The sequence below is a fragment of the Vipera ursinii genome (genome assembly GCF_947247035.1).
Source record: "Vipera ursinii genome assembly, chromosome: 4".
In the NCBI taxonomy this organism is placed as follows: domain Eukaryota; kingdom Metazoa; phylum Chordata; class Lepidosauria; order Squamata; family Viperidae; genus Vipera; species Vipera ursinii.
Window position 1 is genome coordinate 91,053,454 of NC_139514.1, and position 16,706 is coordinate 91,070,159.

The window sequence follows — 16,706 nt, forward strand, 5'->3', positions numbered from 1 at the left end:
ACTGCTGGGTTGGCAGGAGCTGGAGTGAGTGATGGGAACTCAACCTGTCCCATGGCAGTAACTGGGTCTCAAACGCGAGGCTGCCGATCATCAGCCCAGTGTCCTAACCAGGTGAACCAGCACGCTGCCTTTTTTCTCTTTTAAAAATGGAATGTAAAACTGATCTATCTGTGAAACTGATCTATCTCTCCAAACAGAAGGGGATGATTCCCTAGTCACATGCCTCATGCTACAGAGTAGCAGGTGGTACTATAGAACAGGGGTCCTCAACTTTAGCAACTTTAAGACTTGTAGACTTCAACTCCCAGAATTCCTCAGCCAGCTTTGGTGGGAGTTGAAGTCCACAAGTCTTAAAGTTGCCAAGTTGAGGATCCCTGTTCTATAGAATGCATTCCATTTTTATCAGCTTCTTTGACTTCTTCGACTTTTCCTACTTGACAGTTAAGCGGTACTGGCTGTGGGATATCTTTATATTTTTTATATGTTGGAATTATTGGGTGGACATCAGGTAAAAATATCCCACTGGAAGATAGGCAATGACAACATATAAAAGCTATACCAGGGCAGGAAGAAAGTGTCACTGTGAGAAAACCAATGGGAAAAGAAGTTTGAGGCTTCCAACATTTCACCTAATGGGTTCAGTCCTGACATTAAAATATTAATTTTTGTTTCCAAAGTCTGTACATTACAATGAACGTCTGGGAAGAAGGGAAAGAGAATGGTGGTTTGCAGAATAATGCAGGCTTAGAACATCTTTGCAGTCATTTTTTAAATTACCTGAGCAATTGACTCATCCCTACCTAATCAGGCAAGAAAGGTATGCTACAGACCCTGTCTGTTAAAGAATCTCAGCTGGCAGGATCCAGGAAAAGGGTCTTCTCTGCTCTATCCCTCTCTGGAGGTGAGGCAGTCCCGACTCTCCTAGCCTTTCAAAGGAGTTTGAAGACCGGGCTCTGCCATCTCACATGGGGCTCACTGGATTTGGTTGGTGCCTTGATGCTGCTTGCCCTGACTCTTAACTTCTAACTATTTATCCTTGTTTTTATCGAGGTTCTTTTATTGATATAATGTATTTTTATATAGTTTTTAGGCTTTTAACTGTACATGCCCAGAGTCACTCTGAGGGTGAGATGGACAGTACTTAAATTTGACAAATAAATTTTAAAAATATTCTTTCTTTCTCAAGAAAATGGGCAAAGGTCTCTTCACTACATCAAAAGTCAGTTTGCAAGAGGATCAAAAATTCAAATACAGGGGTGCTAAAGTATACGTGGCCAGGAGCCAAATCTAGGACATCGCTCCCTTTACATTTTAATATGTAAAACAGTATCTAATTAATAAGACTTGATGGGAAAGTAGTTTTTTCAGGTTCTGAATGGCTACAAAGGGCCTGATATTATCAATCTGCCTTTGAAAAGAAAGACAAAAGTATCAATCCTTTATCCAAGGTAAAGGCTAGGAAAGGAAAGATTAGGAGAACCCAAACAATTGGGTATGTTTGGGAGGGGGGAAGGAAGATAAATAATATACAAACAAAGACATAGTCTGCATCTAATAAGCTACTTATATGCTTAACTTTGTCTGGAGAAGGAGGATAACATAGAACCGAATATACTTCTGTCAATCAATTGCTACACTAGACCATATTGATCAGAAGAGCTATTTACAGATCAATCATGGGAATACATATTGCTACTTCAGCCACGCTAGTTCAAATGGCTATTAAAACTGTTATTCAATTCAAAGTGGAACCTTATCATTTTCTGTGAGATGAGAGGACATATAAATTTGATAAATAATTAAATACACAAACAAACAAACTTAAAAGTGATAGCTTGTGGAAAATAAGGGCTTGTCTTTGAGTCACCTTATTTGTCCATCAATTACTGTCTCCAGGATAAAGTCATTTCAGAGGCCATATGAATGGCATTGCATTTGAGCAATGTATTAATGTATGAATCCATATATCAAGGACTGGGTAGGAATAAAATATAATTTGGTCCAAGAAATGCCATGGATCCTGAAGCCTTTGTGGAATATGTTAATCTAAAATACCTGAAGTTGGCATTTTAAAGTACAGGTTTACAAAAGTATGGATTTTGAAAATATATAAAAATGTATAATGTATAAAAATACCAATTAAAGGTACTGTTAATATGATCTAGGGCTAAGCAACCAGTCTGGACATAAAAATATTTGTCTTTTATTCAGCTTGGTCGACTAAAATAGGAACCTAATAAATCTTGCTGCCATCAAACAGCTTGCTTCTTTATTTATTATATTCATGAATGTTCCAGTAGTAAGTGATTTTAGAACTTCAGGATTTTTGTTTTGCTATCCATACAATTGTTATGCCAGCAAATCGATGAAGACATTGAGGTATACCTCTTACTACCAAAGATGGGATCGAAGGAACTGCAAGGTAATAAGCCAACAGACTTCCTTGAACTTGGGGCACAAACTTTTGCTTTTTCAAAAACTCTTTACCAACATCAGATAAACAGTAGTAAAAAAAATAAGCTTATTTGATATGAGTGCAGAAAAGAGCTGTTGTGGCTTGGATCCAAAATCATATTACATGAGTAGAAAATCCTTCCATTAATACGGAGAGAGAGGCTACTGATACTCCAGAGAGCATCAGAATGCCAGGAAACCTTCCCAATAATTTGGAGATGTGTACTACTGCTAGTTTAAGTAGATCAGTGCCAGTGTGCACAAGCAGAAGTTATTTCCATTTACTTCTGAGACCACTGTACACAGTTGAAAAGGTACTCTATTATTGAGTGCTTCAAACATTTTAAAAGGAAAAGAAAATACTGTCTTACCTTATAAAAGAAGTATTGCACCAGTTCAGATATCCTGACATAATAAAAATGCCCATGAATCAGTAACATTTTTTTCAAATGTTTAAATTTGGGTATTGCATAGTCACTGTTTCTTGCAGCTTGACGGCCTTCTTTTCCAATAATGCCTAAGGGGAAAGAAGGGTGAGAACTGGTGAGGCAAAGTATATGCAAGGCTGTGAAATCAAGTTGTAAAATTCATACCAGAATTTCCCTGGGGTTTACATTTTATTACAATTTTGACACTGTTAAGAAGGACATATCCAGCGCAATTTGTCTTATGACTCAATATCATTATTTTTAGGAAAAGGATATGAAGATGCTTACTTATTTCAGATGGAGACTGTCTACTTACCTATGCCAACATGTGCTTCTAATATCATACTGACATCATTTGCTCCATCACCAATCGCTAATGTGATGGGGTGCTCTTTTGACCATTTAATTAATTTTACAATCTGAAAAGGGGAAAGTATAATACATTACTATTTCTATATATTGCAGTTATGTGCAATAGTTTACTTGCTAGGGATTATTACTTTTTCTTGCAAATTGTCTACAAGGGTAGATAGAGAACACATTCTGGGGTCTTACTTTCTCAAAAAAACTTAATACGCCCCTTCATTTATTATTTACAGGGAGTAAATAATAAGTAGTTATCTGCATAGATTATCCAAGTGAATATTTCCAGATAGCTTTCCTCATTCAAGAAAACACAACAGAGCCAAATTTACCCATTTCTCATAGCACTGGAAGTAGGTAGTATATATTAAAGAACTGCCCAAGTGTAACAAGTGTTTTACTCAAAAATATATTTAGCGGTTTTCTCTCTTGCACATTTTAAACTTTTTTTCCAATTCTATTCCTGATATCAATTTAGACAGAATCCAGCCAACCTTTCTGAATTATTTACTAAAATAATTTAATAAATAAAAACAACATTTCCCCCCAAAAATAACATTTTTCCTTTGTTAAAATTACATTTGTTTTGGGGATATGTTAAATCTTGAAATTTGCTTGAAATATACAAAAATGAGTGTCACAGCAGGATGCATCTTGACTAAATGCTTTCCTGTAGAAATCTTTCTTTGGTTTCTATTCTCTTTGTGTTTTGTTTTTTCATCCATTTGCAGTTACTGGAAGCAGAGTGTTCAACATTTTATAATTACCACAATGTATTATGTGACAATTTCAATACTGACAGAACTAGAAAGATGGAAATACATACCTGTGCTTTTTGCAAAGGAGCCATGCGACAGCATAAAACTGCACTGCAGTTTCTACAAATTTCAAGGAAGATTTCTCGGTAGTTACCAGAGCTGCCATCTTCCCGTGGTTTCATTATTAATGATAATGCTGCTCCATCAATAATTAAACCATAATCTTGCATTTCAGCTGAAAGCCTTTGAGTGACAAAAGTATAGAAATTAATGCTGATTTGCAATTTAACTAAGCAATAGCAGCCATGCCAAAAGATATCCTGAAATAAAGCAAATTTAGAGTTCCAGGTCTTGTTTCCTTTTTAAATAAATCCACAGCAGATTTGTTTTCCCTCTATGGATTATAGAAAAGAGTACATTTTTTTCCCCACTAGACTGTCATTCCATTAGTCTCTTGGTCTACCTCAGATATCATATATATCAAGGAATAAAAAATGGGCTATTTTTACATTTTAAAGATGCTATCAGAAAACATCAACACTATCAGAAAACATCAGTTTCCATGTACAGCTTCTCTTTTACATTGTCATTCTAGAGGACAGATGCTGCAATGGAGAAGACACATTTCTAGGTCCAACTAAGCCCACAAACTGTTTCTGATCATGCAGGATGGGCAGAAACTATAGGTGATAGAGATGTCTCACATAGATGAACCTTGTAGCATCTAAAGTTTTATAGGTAATTACCACAACTCTGAATGCAACTGGAAGTCTGCTAGTAACCACTGCAGCACCCCAAGCAGGTGTGTCACATAGGCATGCCACCATATTTTTATCGTTTTATTTTATTTATATAAAATTATATAGTGACTCTTGGTGGTATACAATAAGTAAAAAAATCATAAATAATAATTATATTATTAAAACATTCAAAACTATAGAAAAGTAATTGGCGAATGGATATTTATAATAACAAAGCTACCTCACCCGTTCACCATTCCCTGGGGTCCCCAGGCCTGATGGCACAGCCAGGACGTGAGGGACCTTCAGAAAGCAAAGAATGGAGCCAAGCAGAGGGGAGGATAGTTTACAATGTCAATACCACAACTGAGAAGTCCCATTGCTTAGGGCCCACCAAATGTAGCCTTCTAAATGACAGAATTCACAGCATGCTCTCTCTGCTATATTTGGTGGGACAGAGAGAAGTAATTGGGGAGAGGCAGTCCCTCAAATGATCCAGCCCCATGCCATATAAGGCTTTAAAGGTCAAAATCAGCACCTTGAACTGGATTCAGAAACAAACTGGTAGCCAATGCAGTTCATGGAGCAGAAGTGTAACATATTGTACAAGGAACACATATAACACACTGCTGCATTTTCCATAAAGTGAAGCTTCTGGATTCTCTTCAAGGGCAGTCCAGTGTAGAGTGCATTACTCTAACTGATCCAACTGGTGGCTGACCAGAGCATGAGTGAGCCTGAGTTTGAGCTAGGAACAGGTACAATTAGTGTACAATACAAAATTGTGCAAGGGCCCTCTTAGCCCTGCCACTACCTCCAATTCCCATGTGGTTTTCAAGGACAAAACCACTAGAACTCACTGCAAGAGTCCAAATGCAAGGCTTTCAAAGCATAATAGGCTGAAGGCCTTCCTGGTCCAGAGATGAGTAGTATGGAAAAGGGAGCTCAAATATACTGTAAAATGAATGCCTCCCCCCCCAAAGAATTCCATACATACTGATAAAGAACTACCTGCTGAATACCAAAAGAAATTTTCAGAGCTGTCCTTCCTCTTATTCCTGAAAGCTTCAACTCTGAGCATGTATTTTAGCAATAGCAATTGGACTTATATACTGCCCTATACAGCAGTACATATACTGCACTCTCTGGGCAGTTTACAATGTCAGCATATTGCCCCCAACAATCTGAGTTCTCATTTTGCTGATCTCAGCAAAAATGGAAGGCTGAGTCAACTATGAACCCCATCAGGATTGAACTCCAGTGTGCGGGCAGAGTTTGCCTGCAATACTGCACTCTAACCACTGCTCCATCAGTATTTTCAACTTACCCTGAGTAGATGTCCCTTGTTAAGCTGCCACTGTGCTTTAGGACAGTTTTGCTCAATTCAAATAATACATCATGCAAATTCTGCTCCTCTATTTTCTTTGTAGTTAACTCAAGTATTTGAGTATTTCTTCTGAATAACTTGCAGGCATAGCAGGCGGCTGCAGCAGTCTCCATTTTGTCTCCTGTCAGAACCCATACTTTAATGCCAGCTTTCTGCAGAGCTTCAATTGTATCAGCAGCTTTTTCCTGTAATCTAGGAAGCAACAACAGTAAATAATAAAATTTGGAATTAAGAATAGAGTGAACCTATTACATTACATTTTATTACATTTCTATATAAGGGAAGCCCTCAATTTAAATTCCTTTTAACAATATGTTTTCTATCATGTTATTAACAAATTGCTCAATTATTTGACTTTGATACAGGAGTTAAATTTCATCTACAAAGAATGACTGGGTTTTTCAACTGTTTTACATTTGCTACTAAAGGGATCATTTTTCTAAGCTGGGTGAGATTCTAAAGCTTCATTCAATCAATTCGGATTACTGTAACTTAGCTCATTATGTTAAAAATGAAAAAGCTTCAATTTCCCAAATAATCCCTTTAACCCTGTCTCAATAAATCAGGAACCTTTAGTTAAGTAGAATGTCCCATATTGTACAAACTGGGAGACTATGCTTAACCAATCTAACTATAAAGGTCAAAATTTTTTCATCACATAGGTACTTTGACCAAGAAAAAAAATTAACCACCACAACTGAATTTAAGATCAAGAACAATATATTTGACATATATGGAAAGAAGAACACCAACCGGTCTTCAACCGCTGTAGCCCCAAGCAAGATAAGCCCATGTTCTATCTGTTCATATGCCTCTGCCAGTTTTTTTTCACGATCCTGAAGGGCTAATTTTGCCTCTTGAAGCTGTTTTTCCACAATCTCATACTCTTCATATGTGAATTTTTTATATGCAATGCATAATGTTCGCAAACCCTCCTAAAAACAATTGTTATAGAAGCACAGAAAATATTTATTGGAAAAGTTGCATACTTTACTAATGAGCTCTACACAGAAGTCTAAGGCTCAAACTATTGTGGTTTGGCTTACATATAATGCTAAACCACAAACATACCACATATAAGTGTAGCATCAGGAAGATGAAGCCTTTGAGGGCTTTTATGGCTGACATCCTCCAAAACAATGCCTGAGGATCCCACAAAGTAAAATAAGATTAAAAATGGTGACAATCATATGATACCCTCACATCTTAGGAAAGAACACTCAAATGATGCATAATTACATCACTTCTTATGTGAGATCTTTGTGTTAGATCATTCAACTCTTTGGTTCTATACACAGGTAGATGTAGGGGAGCAGGAAAAGACCAAGAGAATGTATGGCAAAACTTGCTTCATGATATTGTGAACTGAATATCACAACTTACTCTATATATGTCTGTTAGACAGAAGGATAAAAAATGCAAATAGAGAGGTGGGATTTGCATCATGGTATTACCATATGATATTAATGGAATCTTGATTTGCTGTGGACATCAATGTGTTCCATTTGGGATACATTGCATTTCTTTCTGTCAGACAGACACACAATATAAATTATACTTAATAGAATTTGGATCTTACCACAGCATTTCGCTCAACTCTTGACCTGATCTGTTCTATTTTTCCTTCTGTAACTCTAGGAAATATAGAAGAATCTGCTCCTTTGCAAAACAGAAAGATTTCCCCTGAAAATATAGAAACAAAATGAGAAAAGTTTGTTAAATACACAGTAACATATCTGGGAAGAGTAAGTGAAGTGAACTTGATGAAAATAGGCAAGAACTATTACCTAGGCAAAAGGGGCTGACAACATTTTTTAAAATCCTGAGGGAGAAGATAGCATTCAGAAATAGCTCAGGCAGATATCCCTGATTCATAAGAGTATAAAAAGGGGCAGGGGGGGGAGGTACAGCAGAACCAGACAGGCAAGATTCTATATTTCTAATATAGAAATTGTTAGTATCAATAATTGTTAGTTCTTGCTTTCCCATGGAGTTGATTTTCTGGTCTGGTATTTTGGGTTTGACTTTCTTCCCCTGGTCTCAACAGATTTCTGAAATATTAATAGACATTCTTTAACATAGTTATAGTATATTAAAATAAGGAAGACACAAGTTAGGCACATGCATTGGCTCAGAATGCTGCATTCTAAACTCTCTCCTTGCTTCAGAATCTTGTGGTCTATAGTAGTGCTTTCCTAAGTAGATCTTTCTCTTGCCATCTTTCCCCCAACAAATATGAATCCTGTTCTTATCTGAAAATTATCTTTCTGACATACAGGCAGAGTTCCACATTTTTTAAAGCTTGTTTAATAGCATCCTACTGGGCTGGAAAGAATAAAAAAGTCCTTCAATGTGAAACTGTAAAGTTTCTTTTGATTACCTTTTGCTGATTTTACAATCACACTCATCCGTCTTCTTACTGAATCAAAACTAAGAACTTCTAATAGTTCAAATCTGAAAGAAACAAAATAACATTTTGCAATCAATTACATATGCATGTTTACATTCTTAGTTTTAGAAGGATAGGGACACCATGGTCTTATATTTCTTATGATGGAAAAATAATGTCCCATTTAAATCCCATATTCTGACTCAAAATTCACTTACAAGGTTCTAAGTCTTTCCAAAATAGCTTAAAGAATCAATTAAGCAGTATATTTTTTACAAGTAATTTTTCTAATGACATTAAGTGTGTTTTAAATAACTATATACAGGAAGTATTCCATTGATTACCCTTGTTTCATATTAAAAATAACTTACCTTTCAATGTCATTTTCTCGATTTAGAATTTCCATAAAATTGTCTTTCAATCGTAAATATGTATAACCAAGTCTAAAAATTCAATTATAGACATAACAGGAATTAAAATAATTATATTTCATGTTTACAATGGAGTTTGATGTATGTTAAAAATACCTTTTTAATATAATTTTCAGGTCAGAAAAATGCGATTCACTCAGGTTGGTTAAGGATTCCTTTATCCTGTTTTCTATTTCAAGGATTAAAGAATAGCTAATTTACTTAAGCTGTGGATGCCTATCTGTAATCAAATCAAGTTTTTTATTTTGCTTTTACCAAGACATTAGATGCATTCAGATGCCAGAATTAGTGACAACTGTAGAGTATTATTTAGGCAGGAGGTGCATGGAAGTTATCACTTTTAGTTTGCTCCTCCTTACCAGTGAAAGTAGCTGAACAAAGCCAAATAACTTCATCTCTAGTTCCTTAGCATTATATGCGTTGGTTTGTGTTTTTTCCCTAACAAGTCCAAAGAATGCAAAGGTTCCAAGTGTACCTAGTTGCTCATACTGGTTGAAGAAGCAAGTAGAAATACCTAAATGGTGTATGCTGTATGCCAACTACCTTCAGAATTTTTACTTTCATCACATTTCGACATTGCATTTCTGATTCTCAATTATATTCTTGTCCATATTTATAGTAAACAACCCAAATGTAACTCCATGGTAAACACTTATGAGATAACAATATCCAACATTCCATTTTCTATCTTTCCCCTATTTGATCTACATGTGGGGAGTGAACAATTATTTTAAAAAGATGGGAGTGCAGATATTCCCACATATAGACTAGCTTAGCCACTTTCATGTTCACTTTCAAGTAGGTCTTAAGAGAAGTTTTTTGCCATTTAGATTGTTGTGCTTTAGACTATAATAAAGGTTTTTATTTTTGATAACCTCTAAGCCAGACATTTTCACATAAATTACAACATTGGGCTTTAAAATAGAAGAAACATTTATTTTTCAGCAGAAATTAAGATAAACCTAGAGCTGTTTTACAGTCTTTATGTCCAAAGTAACGTCTCATATCCACTAGGCCTACTTTTGTTTTCTTAATATCTGTATTTTTCTCAGTGAATCACAGACCTATTTTCACAGATAACATGGAATAGACATTTGGTCTTACACCGTTTTTGAGACAATTATACTAATTTGTACATACCTCTGAATCCCTTCAACTAAAGCAACTTCGTCAGGGGATGATGAAATATACACAGAAGATTTTCCTGAAAGCTGAGCTTTCTTTACTCCATCCACCGTATCATCTTCTTTCACTTGAACTGTATGACAAAGGCATAGAGCTCGGAAAAAGAGCTCTTCTCGGTCCTAATAAATTAAAAATTAAATAAATTAAATTTATAAATTAAAATGGTTGGAGAAAAGATTTAGGGTTTAGGAATTTAATTTGAATTAGTGAATAAGATACTCAGACAACATGTTTTTGTTGAATGATTACTATTGAATTCTATTTAAAAAAATCAATAAAACTTTATAAAAAAATTAAAAGGGAAGAACAACTATAAAAAATACTAGTATGTACTTACTTATAGGAAAGATATTGTACATTTAAATTTATTAGACTGATGAGCTCAAAGTGGATACATTATTAGCATTGATCCTAATTTAAGGAAGTTAATGGAAGGAAATTTTTATTTTTCTCTCCCTCCTTCCATCAACACCTCTGATTCCTAAAGTTTGTCCATAAGAGCATACAGATCTTATAAACAAAGTGCAATAGAAAACATGATAAGAGGCTGCAAAGAGGAAGGGAAGGGAAGACTTTCCACTGTTAGTAAGCGTATCTATTTTAAGAAAAAAAACTCTACAAATAAATAAAGCATTTCAATGTATTTAAAGAAATAATATTCTTGATCTGTTCATTAAAAAGTGTTTAGCCGTTGTATTTCTGGGTTCAGCTACAGGGGTCTTAGCTGTAGAAATCCCATGTGATCACTATTTTTTTTCTTATTATAGTTTATATAGCCATTCCCTTGATCACTTAGGGCCATTGATAGACCAATGACAGAGTCTGTGAAGTTGAACTGGTAATAAAATATTTTGGGATCAATATGCAACTTGCACTCAGGACATTTTATCACTTTATTAAGTCATGCTAGTGAGATTATCTGAAGTGTTATGAGCTCTGAGAGAAAAGAGAGAGAGACGAAAAAAACAGAGGTGTTGTGATTTGGTGAAAACTTCTCTAAGAAAGGAGCCAATTCACATGTGCATTACAAAAATCAATATATCAATGTAAGCCTTTCACAATGATAAGTGCAATGATTATGTCCACCTCACAAAGCCATTTTAGAACAATTACGTTTACCTTTCCACCAATAAATGATTACTGTAGCTATCATTAAATAAAATTAAAAAGGTGTACATTTAAATTTAAATACAATTGAAAATTGTGTTTATGCCACCCCCAAGCTCTTGCTATCCTTATTAAATCCTCTAGATCCATCCTTCTATCCTGCCTTATCAAACTAGACAGGAATCAAGATTGCAACCCCTGGACTGAGTTGCAGCACACTTTTTACATTGCTCCAATTTAATTTAAACTCAAGTGATATCATCTTCATTTATTAGTTTGATGTCCAGAGAATTCTTAATTATTCTCTGCAAAGATTTTAAATAGTGGTATTGGTATCACTTTCAAATTAGAAACGTCTTAGAAAAAGCATTTAACATTTTTAAAGCACAATACCTATCAAACAAAAAGCTACTTCAACCAAATGATTCAAATGACATGTTTTCAATAATGGTCAAGGCAGTAAGCTAGATGGGAAAGCGACAGCATATTGTTGCCCACAAAATTACATAGATGTGTCCAGAAAATCAGAAATCAAGTTTAATTTTTCAATATGTTAAATCAGCATTAACAAAACAAAGCACAACTGTTCATACTTTTCCACTTCCTCCTGGGGATGAATCAATCATATCAATTCCAGCACAATCATGGAGGATTTGGCCATTACAGATGACATGGGGTATATATACATGTCCCTCAATGCAGCACTCTATGAATTCCATGTTGTTTTCAGTTAATGTCCCTGTTTTATCTGTGAAAACATATTCAACCTGAAAAGAGAAAGATAGCTTAACCAAGGATTAACATAGCAAGGACAGATTTGAATAATTATGTGTGAATTTTGAAATTATGTCATTTGGTCTTTAGAAAATTTGCAATATTTTCTTTTCAAGGAGTCATTTTGCTATAATGCAAATGAATGCAATACAGAGGAGAAAGTTTTTTTTATTATTTTTTAAAACAATATTTTATTACTCTAGTTCAAAAATTTATCTTTATGAATTTCCAATGGTAAGCCTGTTTACAGTACAAAGAGCGCTAAGTGATTTGGATTGTGACACAGGTAATCTTTGACTTACAACCATTCATTTAGTGATTATTCAAAATTACAATGGTGCTGTAAAAGTGAATTATGATGGGCTTTTCATACTTCTGATCATTGTAGTATCTCCACAGTCAAGTAGTCAGAATTGGGGCACTTGGCAAGTATGCGCTGTCCCGGGGTCATGTGATCAGCTTTTGTAACCTTCCCAGCCAGCTTCTGATAAGTGTAGTCAATGGTGCAAGCCAGATTCACTTAACAACCGCATGATTCAAATAATAACTGCAATAATTTGTTTAACAACTGTGGCAAAAAGGTCGCAAAATGTGGCAAAACTCACTTAACAACTGTCTTGCCTATGAATGGAAATTTTGGGCTCAATTGTGGTTGTAAGTCGACGACTACCTTTATATAAGCAGAAAATGTCTATGGAGATTCTCAGTCCTGCAGGTCATGGTTGTCCCAAAGGTGCTTTTTCCAAAGGCAGCTGGACTTTGTTTTTCCTTGAAGACATTTCACTTTTCACTCAAGAAGCTTCTAAAGCTTCTTGAATGAGAAGCAAAACAACTTCAAGGAAAAACAAAGAAAGTCCAGTTGCCTTTTGAAAAAGTACCTTTGGGACTATCAGCAGAACACTGCATGACTTTTGCACTATTATTTAAATAATAATCTAAACCAGGGGTGTCAAACTCAATTTCATTGAGGGCCGCATCAGCATTGCGGTTGCCCTCAGGGGGCCGGGTGGGTATGGCCAGGGTGGGTGTGGTCTACTGGGTGGGCGTGGCTAGATTGCATATGGCCTACTGGGTGGGCGTGGCCAGCTCTACCTCGTTCGCATCAAGGGTGCCTATGGGGGCCTGGGCAGGAGTGGGACAGATCTGAGGGTCTCTGGTAGAAGGAGGGTCTCTGGGCCAGGGCCAAGGCAGTGGGGGCCGTTCCCTCACTGTTTCCAGGATGGCTTCGCGGGCCACATGAAACCACTTCGTGGGCCAGATCCGGCCCCCGGGCCTTGTGTTTGACATGTCTGATCTAAACTGTCCAAGATGTGAACTTTCAATACTGATACTGACAGTATTTTTTTCTGATAATACATCATATGGCAATCAATCAGATCTAGTTTGAACATAACAAATAAATAAAATAGAGAACTATGATCTCCAGGAATTTTCACCACTGGGCATTCTTACTGTAGTTATTGAGAGACATGATTCAAAGTCATATACTTTCTGACCCTTTGCCAAACTGCATTTAGTGTTGTGAGTTGAAAAAAGATGCATCTTGTATTTAGGCAAAGCTTCTTCCTTCTCCTAGTGCAGGACATTTGAAACTACTGCATAGGTTTCTTTTTTTTTTTTTACCAAATATCTAACGTCAACTGTGATTTATAAGAAATTCTGATCAGCAAGATAGTCTGTATACCCTATAAATCAGGCAAATAGTTATGCATTATAATAATAAAAATAATTCCAGGAAAATTGAAATATTAATCTGTCCAGCTGTCTTCACATCAAAGACATCTATTATATTTTTATAGTTGCTTCTGCGTGACAGTTACCTGCCCTAACTCTTCATTAAGATCAGAGGTATTCACGAGTGGTCCTTCACCTATTTCTTCATCAAACATTTCTTCATCCCAAGTGAGAAAATAAGAACCCAGAAATTTCTGCATTTCTACGGTGACATACATAGATACAGGAATGATGTAGTTGAAAAGGACCATGAAAGAAAGAAAATCTGTAAACGCTGTGATAAACTGTCAAAAGAAGACAAAAATAAAACAATATTAATATAAGCTAGTTTATGCTAGTCCACAGTATTATTCATATTAACTTGAGAGAAGCTGCTACAGTTGGATTTATTTCTTTGAAAACGTATATAATTATACTCTTAGACATCTTATTATTGCTTTTTTGTAAGAGAAAATATATTTTTATTTCTATGACTAATATGTAAGAGCATAGTCAAAACTACTGAGGCCAAGATTTGGATTAATGGGCTACCTCAGTAAACGTATCGGTCTACAATAGCTGACATAGCATTCTTTACATCTTTTTCCTCCTCTCAGTTTGCCATGTTTAATATTCCCTATTATGTAAGTTAGAAAACATCCTGATTTCAAATGTATGTTTTTGAGTTGCTTATTGAAGTGCCAACCCTTGATTCATTTGTGTGATTTGTTGATCAGGTTGGAATACATGAACTACAGTAGGTCCATGTTATTTTTAAGTAACATCATCCCCATTCAGCAAGAGAAATCCACAAGTTTGTTCCCAATAGTATCTTTTGTCCTATCCAGGTTTATGTATATGTAAAAACCATATTTTAATTCTTGTACAAGTATTTCATTCCTTACTTTGATTCTATTTGTGAAAGAGCTTCTAAAAATCAGAACCTCACTTCATTTCAAGTTGTGCCAATTGTTGTGCTAGTTGTACATCATCATCTTATGTAATGGTACAGTGAGAATGACCTTGAAACAAGAGGAAGAAGTACAAAACTAGGCAACAGTCAGATAAAAGGCAGCTGAGACCACAGAAGGAATGGAGGCATGGCAAACACCTTACAAGGGACCTCCCTAACTTCTTATACAGTAAACGTTCAGGCTTGCAAGATTCTGTTAAAGTAATCTTATAATAAATACAGAGCTCATACTTCAGGGGTGCTTCATCCCTGGACTGCTTCACAGAGCTGACACCTTTGCTAGAATAAAACTGAATATAACTAGACAAAATGTTTTTTTAAAAAAATTCTTCTGTTGTGTTTGTAGAATTGTAGAGGCAGGAATCTATAGTATTGTTTGCCATATGAAGGAACTTTTTATATTCAAACATTGGGCTAATTTCTTAGTGACCTACCTTTACATATTCCATGATACTGATACTTTTGCATCCTGAAATGATAAATACCAGAAGTTCCTATGGTCTTTCTGATAATCCTAAAGCTTAAGGGTCTTATGTTCTTCATAGAAGGCACCAGGAAAAGTGGAGGGAGAATGCCAGAAGGCTGCCATTTTTAGGGCTGCCCACTGACCAGTTGAAGACACCACTAGCTGTCTCGGAGTAGGGGAATGTGATATTTGTGGAAGGCTACACAAATATGGAAAAATTCTTCCAACAGCTAACATCAATGTTTCCCAACCTTGACAACTTTAAGATGTTTGGATTTCAACTCCTAGAGTTCCTCAGCCAGCATTTTTAAAGTTCCCAACATTGGGAAACATTGGTTTACAGGATAAAGCCAAGAGCTGTGTTGAAAGCACTCTACTTATTAAAGATAGGCAAGGGCAGAAACCAAAGGCAAGTACATTATTATATCTCAGTATGAATGAAATAGTCTACATACCACATTTCTTTTCCTTTCAGATTCTGTTTTTTTATTATACCAAGGTTCATCACGATATTGCTCAAGCTGCCAAACGTATTTCAGGATGGTATTTATTAGTGATTTACTAATTAGAATACAAAGGTATACAATAAGAAAAGCATTCATTGATCTGAAACAAATGAAAGAAAATATTATTATAATTAATGAAACATAGTCATTTTAAAACATAACTATTCATGTTATATTTTCAATTAATCTAAGTCTTTTCTGTATATACATGTGCCAGAGAAGTCAGAATTAAAGATTAATCTGAAAGTCAGATTAATGAATAATCTATTACTATACATTGTCAACTACTTTATATTATTTTAACTCAATTGTTCAACAAAATAGAGTCTAATTTGGTATGTGACGAAAGAGAATACAGTGTGTCTACAGTACTGATGTAGGCTAAAAGGGCATTTCCAAATACGCTGCTCACATTTATGTTTCATAATTCCTCAAAGGGCTGTCTTATTCTATTTTCATATAGAGGAAAAGCAATACAAAGTAACTAATTACTGTAAACAGCTACTGTATGCTAAACCTGGACTGCAAGGCGATCAAACCGGTCAGTCCTAGAGGAGATCAACCCTGATTGCTCTTTAGAAGGCCAGATCCTGAAGCTAAAACTCAAATACTTTGGCCACCTAATGAGGAGGAAGGACTCACTGGAGAAGAGCCTAATGCTGGGAAAGATTGAGGGCAATAGAAGAAGGGGAGGACAGAGAATGAGGTGGCTGGATGGAGTCACTGAAACAGTAGGCGTGAGCTTAAATGGACTCCAGAAGATGGTAGAGGACAGGAAGGCCTGGAGGAACATTGTTCATAGGGTCGCGATGGGTCGGACACGACTTCGCAACTAACAACAACAACATGCTAAACCTGAAACATGATTTGATGTTTTCCAAGATAAGTCAGTCACTAAATACACACACACACAAACATACATACTATACACACACAGAGAGAGAGAGAGAGAGAGGGAGGGAGGGAGGGAGGGAGATACACACACACAAACACCAAAGCCTCAAAGTAAGCCAGGTTAAAACAAGCAAGCAA

The 16,706-nt window shown here is 35.8% G+C and overlaps 1 protein-coding gene across 7 annotated transcripts in view; it reads right to left on the reverse strand.

Annotated features, from left to right (window-relative positions):
• Positions 1 to 16,706, reverse strand: part of ATP11A (ATPase phospholipid transporting 11A) — a 123,288-nt gene that overhangs the window by 27,139 nt on the left and 79,443 nt on the right. For all 7 annotated transcript variants that reach the window (XM_083362490.1, XM_083362485.1, XM_083362484.1 and 4 more), the window contains exons 11-22: positions 15,624 to 15,774; positions 13,837 to 14,034; positions 11,836 to 12,009; positions 10,091 to 10,254; positions 8,891 to 8,962; positions 8,511 to 8,584; positions 7,710 to 7,813; positions 6,884 to 7,065; positions 6,071 to 6,322; positions 4,072 to 4,246; positions 3,199 to 3,301; positions 2,826 to 2,971 (exon numbers count right to left, since the gene is read on the reverse strand). In XM_083362490.1, the coding sequence (XP_083218616.1) occupies positions 2,826 to 2,971; positions 3,199 to 3,301; positions 4,072 to 4,246; positions 6,071 to 6,322; positions 6,884 to 7,065; positions 7,710 to 7,813; positions 8,511 to 8,584; positions 8,891 to 8,962; positions 10,091 to 10,254; positions 11,836 to 12,009; positions 13,837 to 14,034; positions 15,624 to 15,774 (1,795 nt within the window). The remainder of the gene's footprint in view (positions 1 to 2,825; positions 2,972 to 3,198; positions 3,302 to 4,071; positions 4,247 to 6,070; positions 6,323 to 6,883; positions 7,066 to 7,709; positions 7,814 to 8,510; positions 8,585 to 8,890; positions 8,963 to 10,090; positions 10,255 to 11,835; positions 12,010 to 13,836; positions 14,035 to 15,623; positions 15,775 to 16,706) is intronic.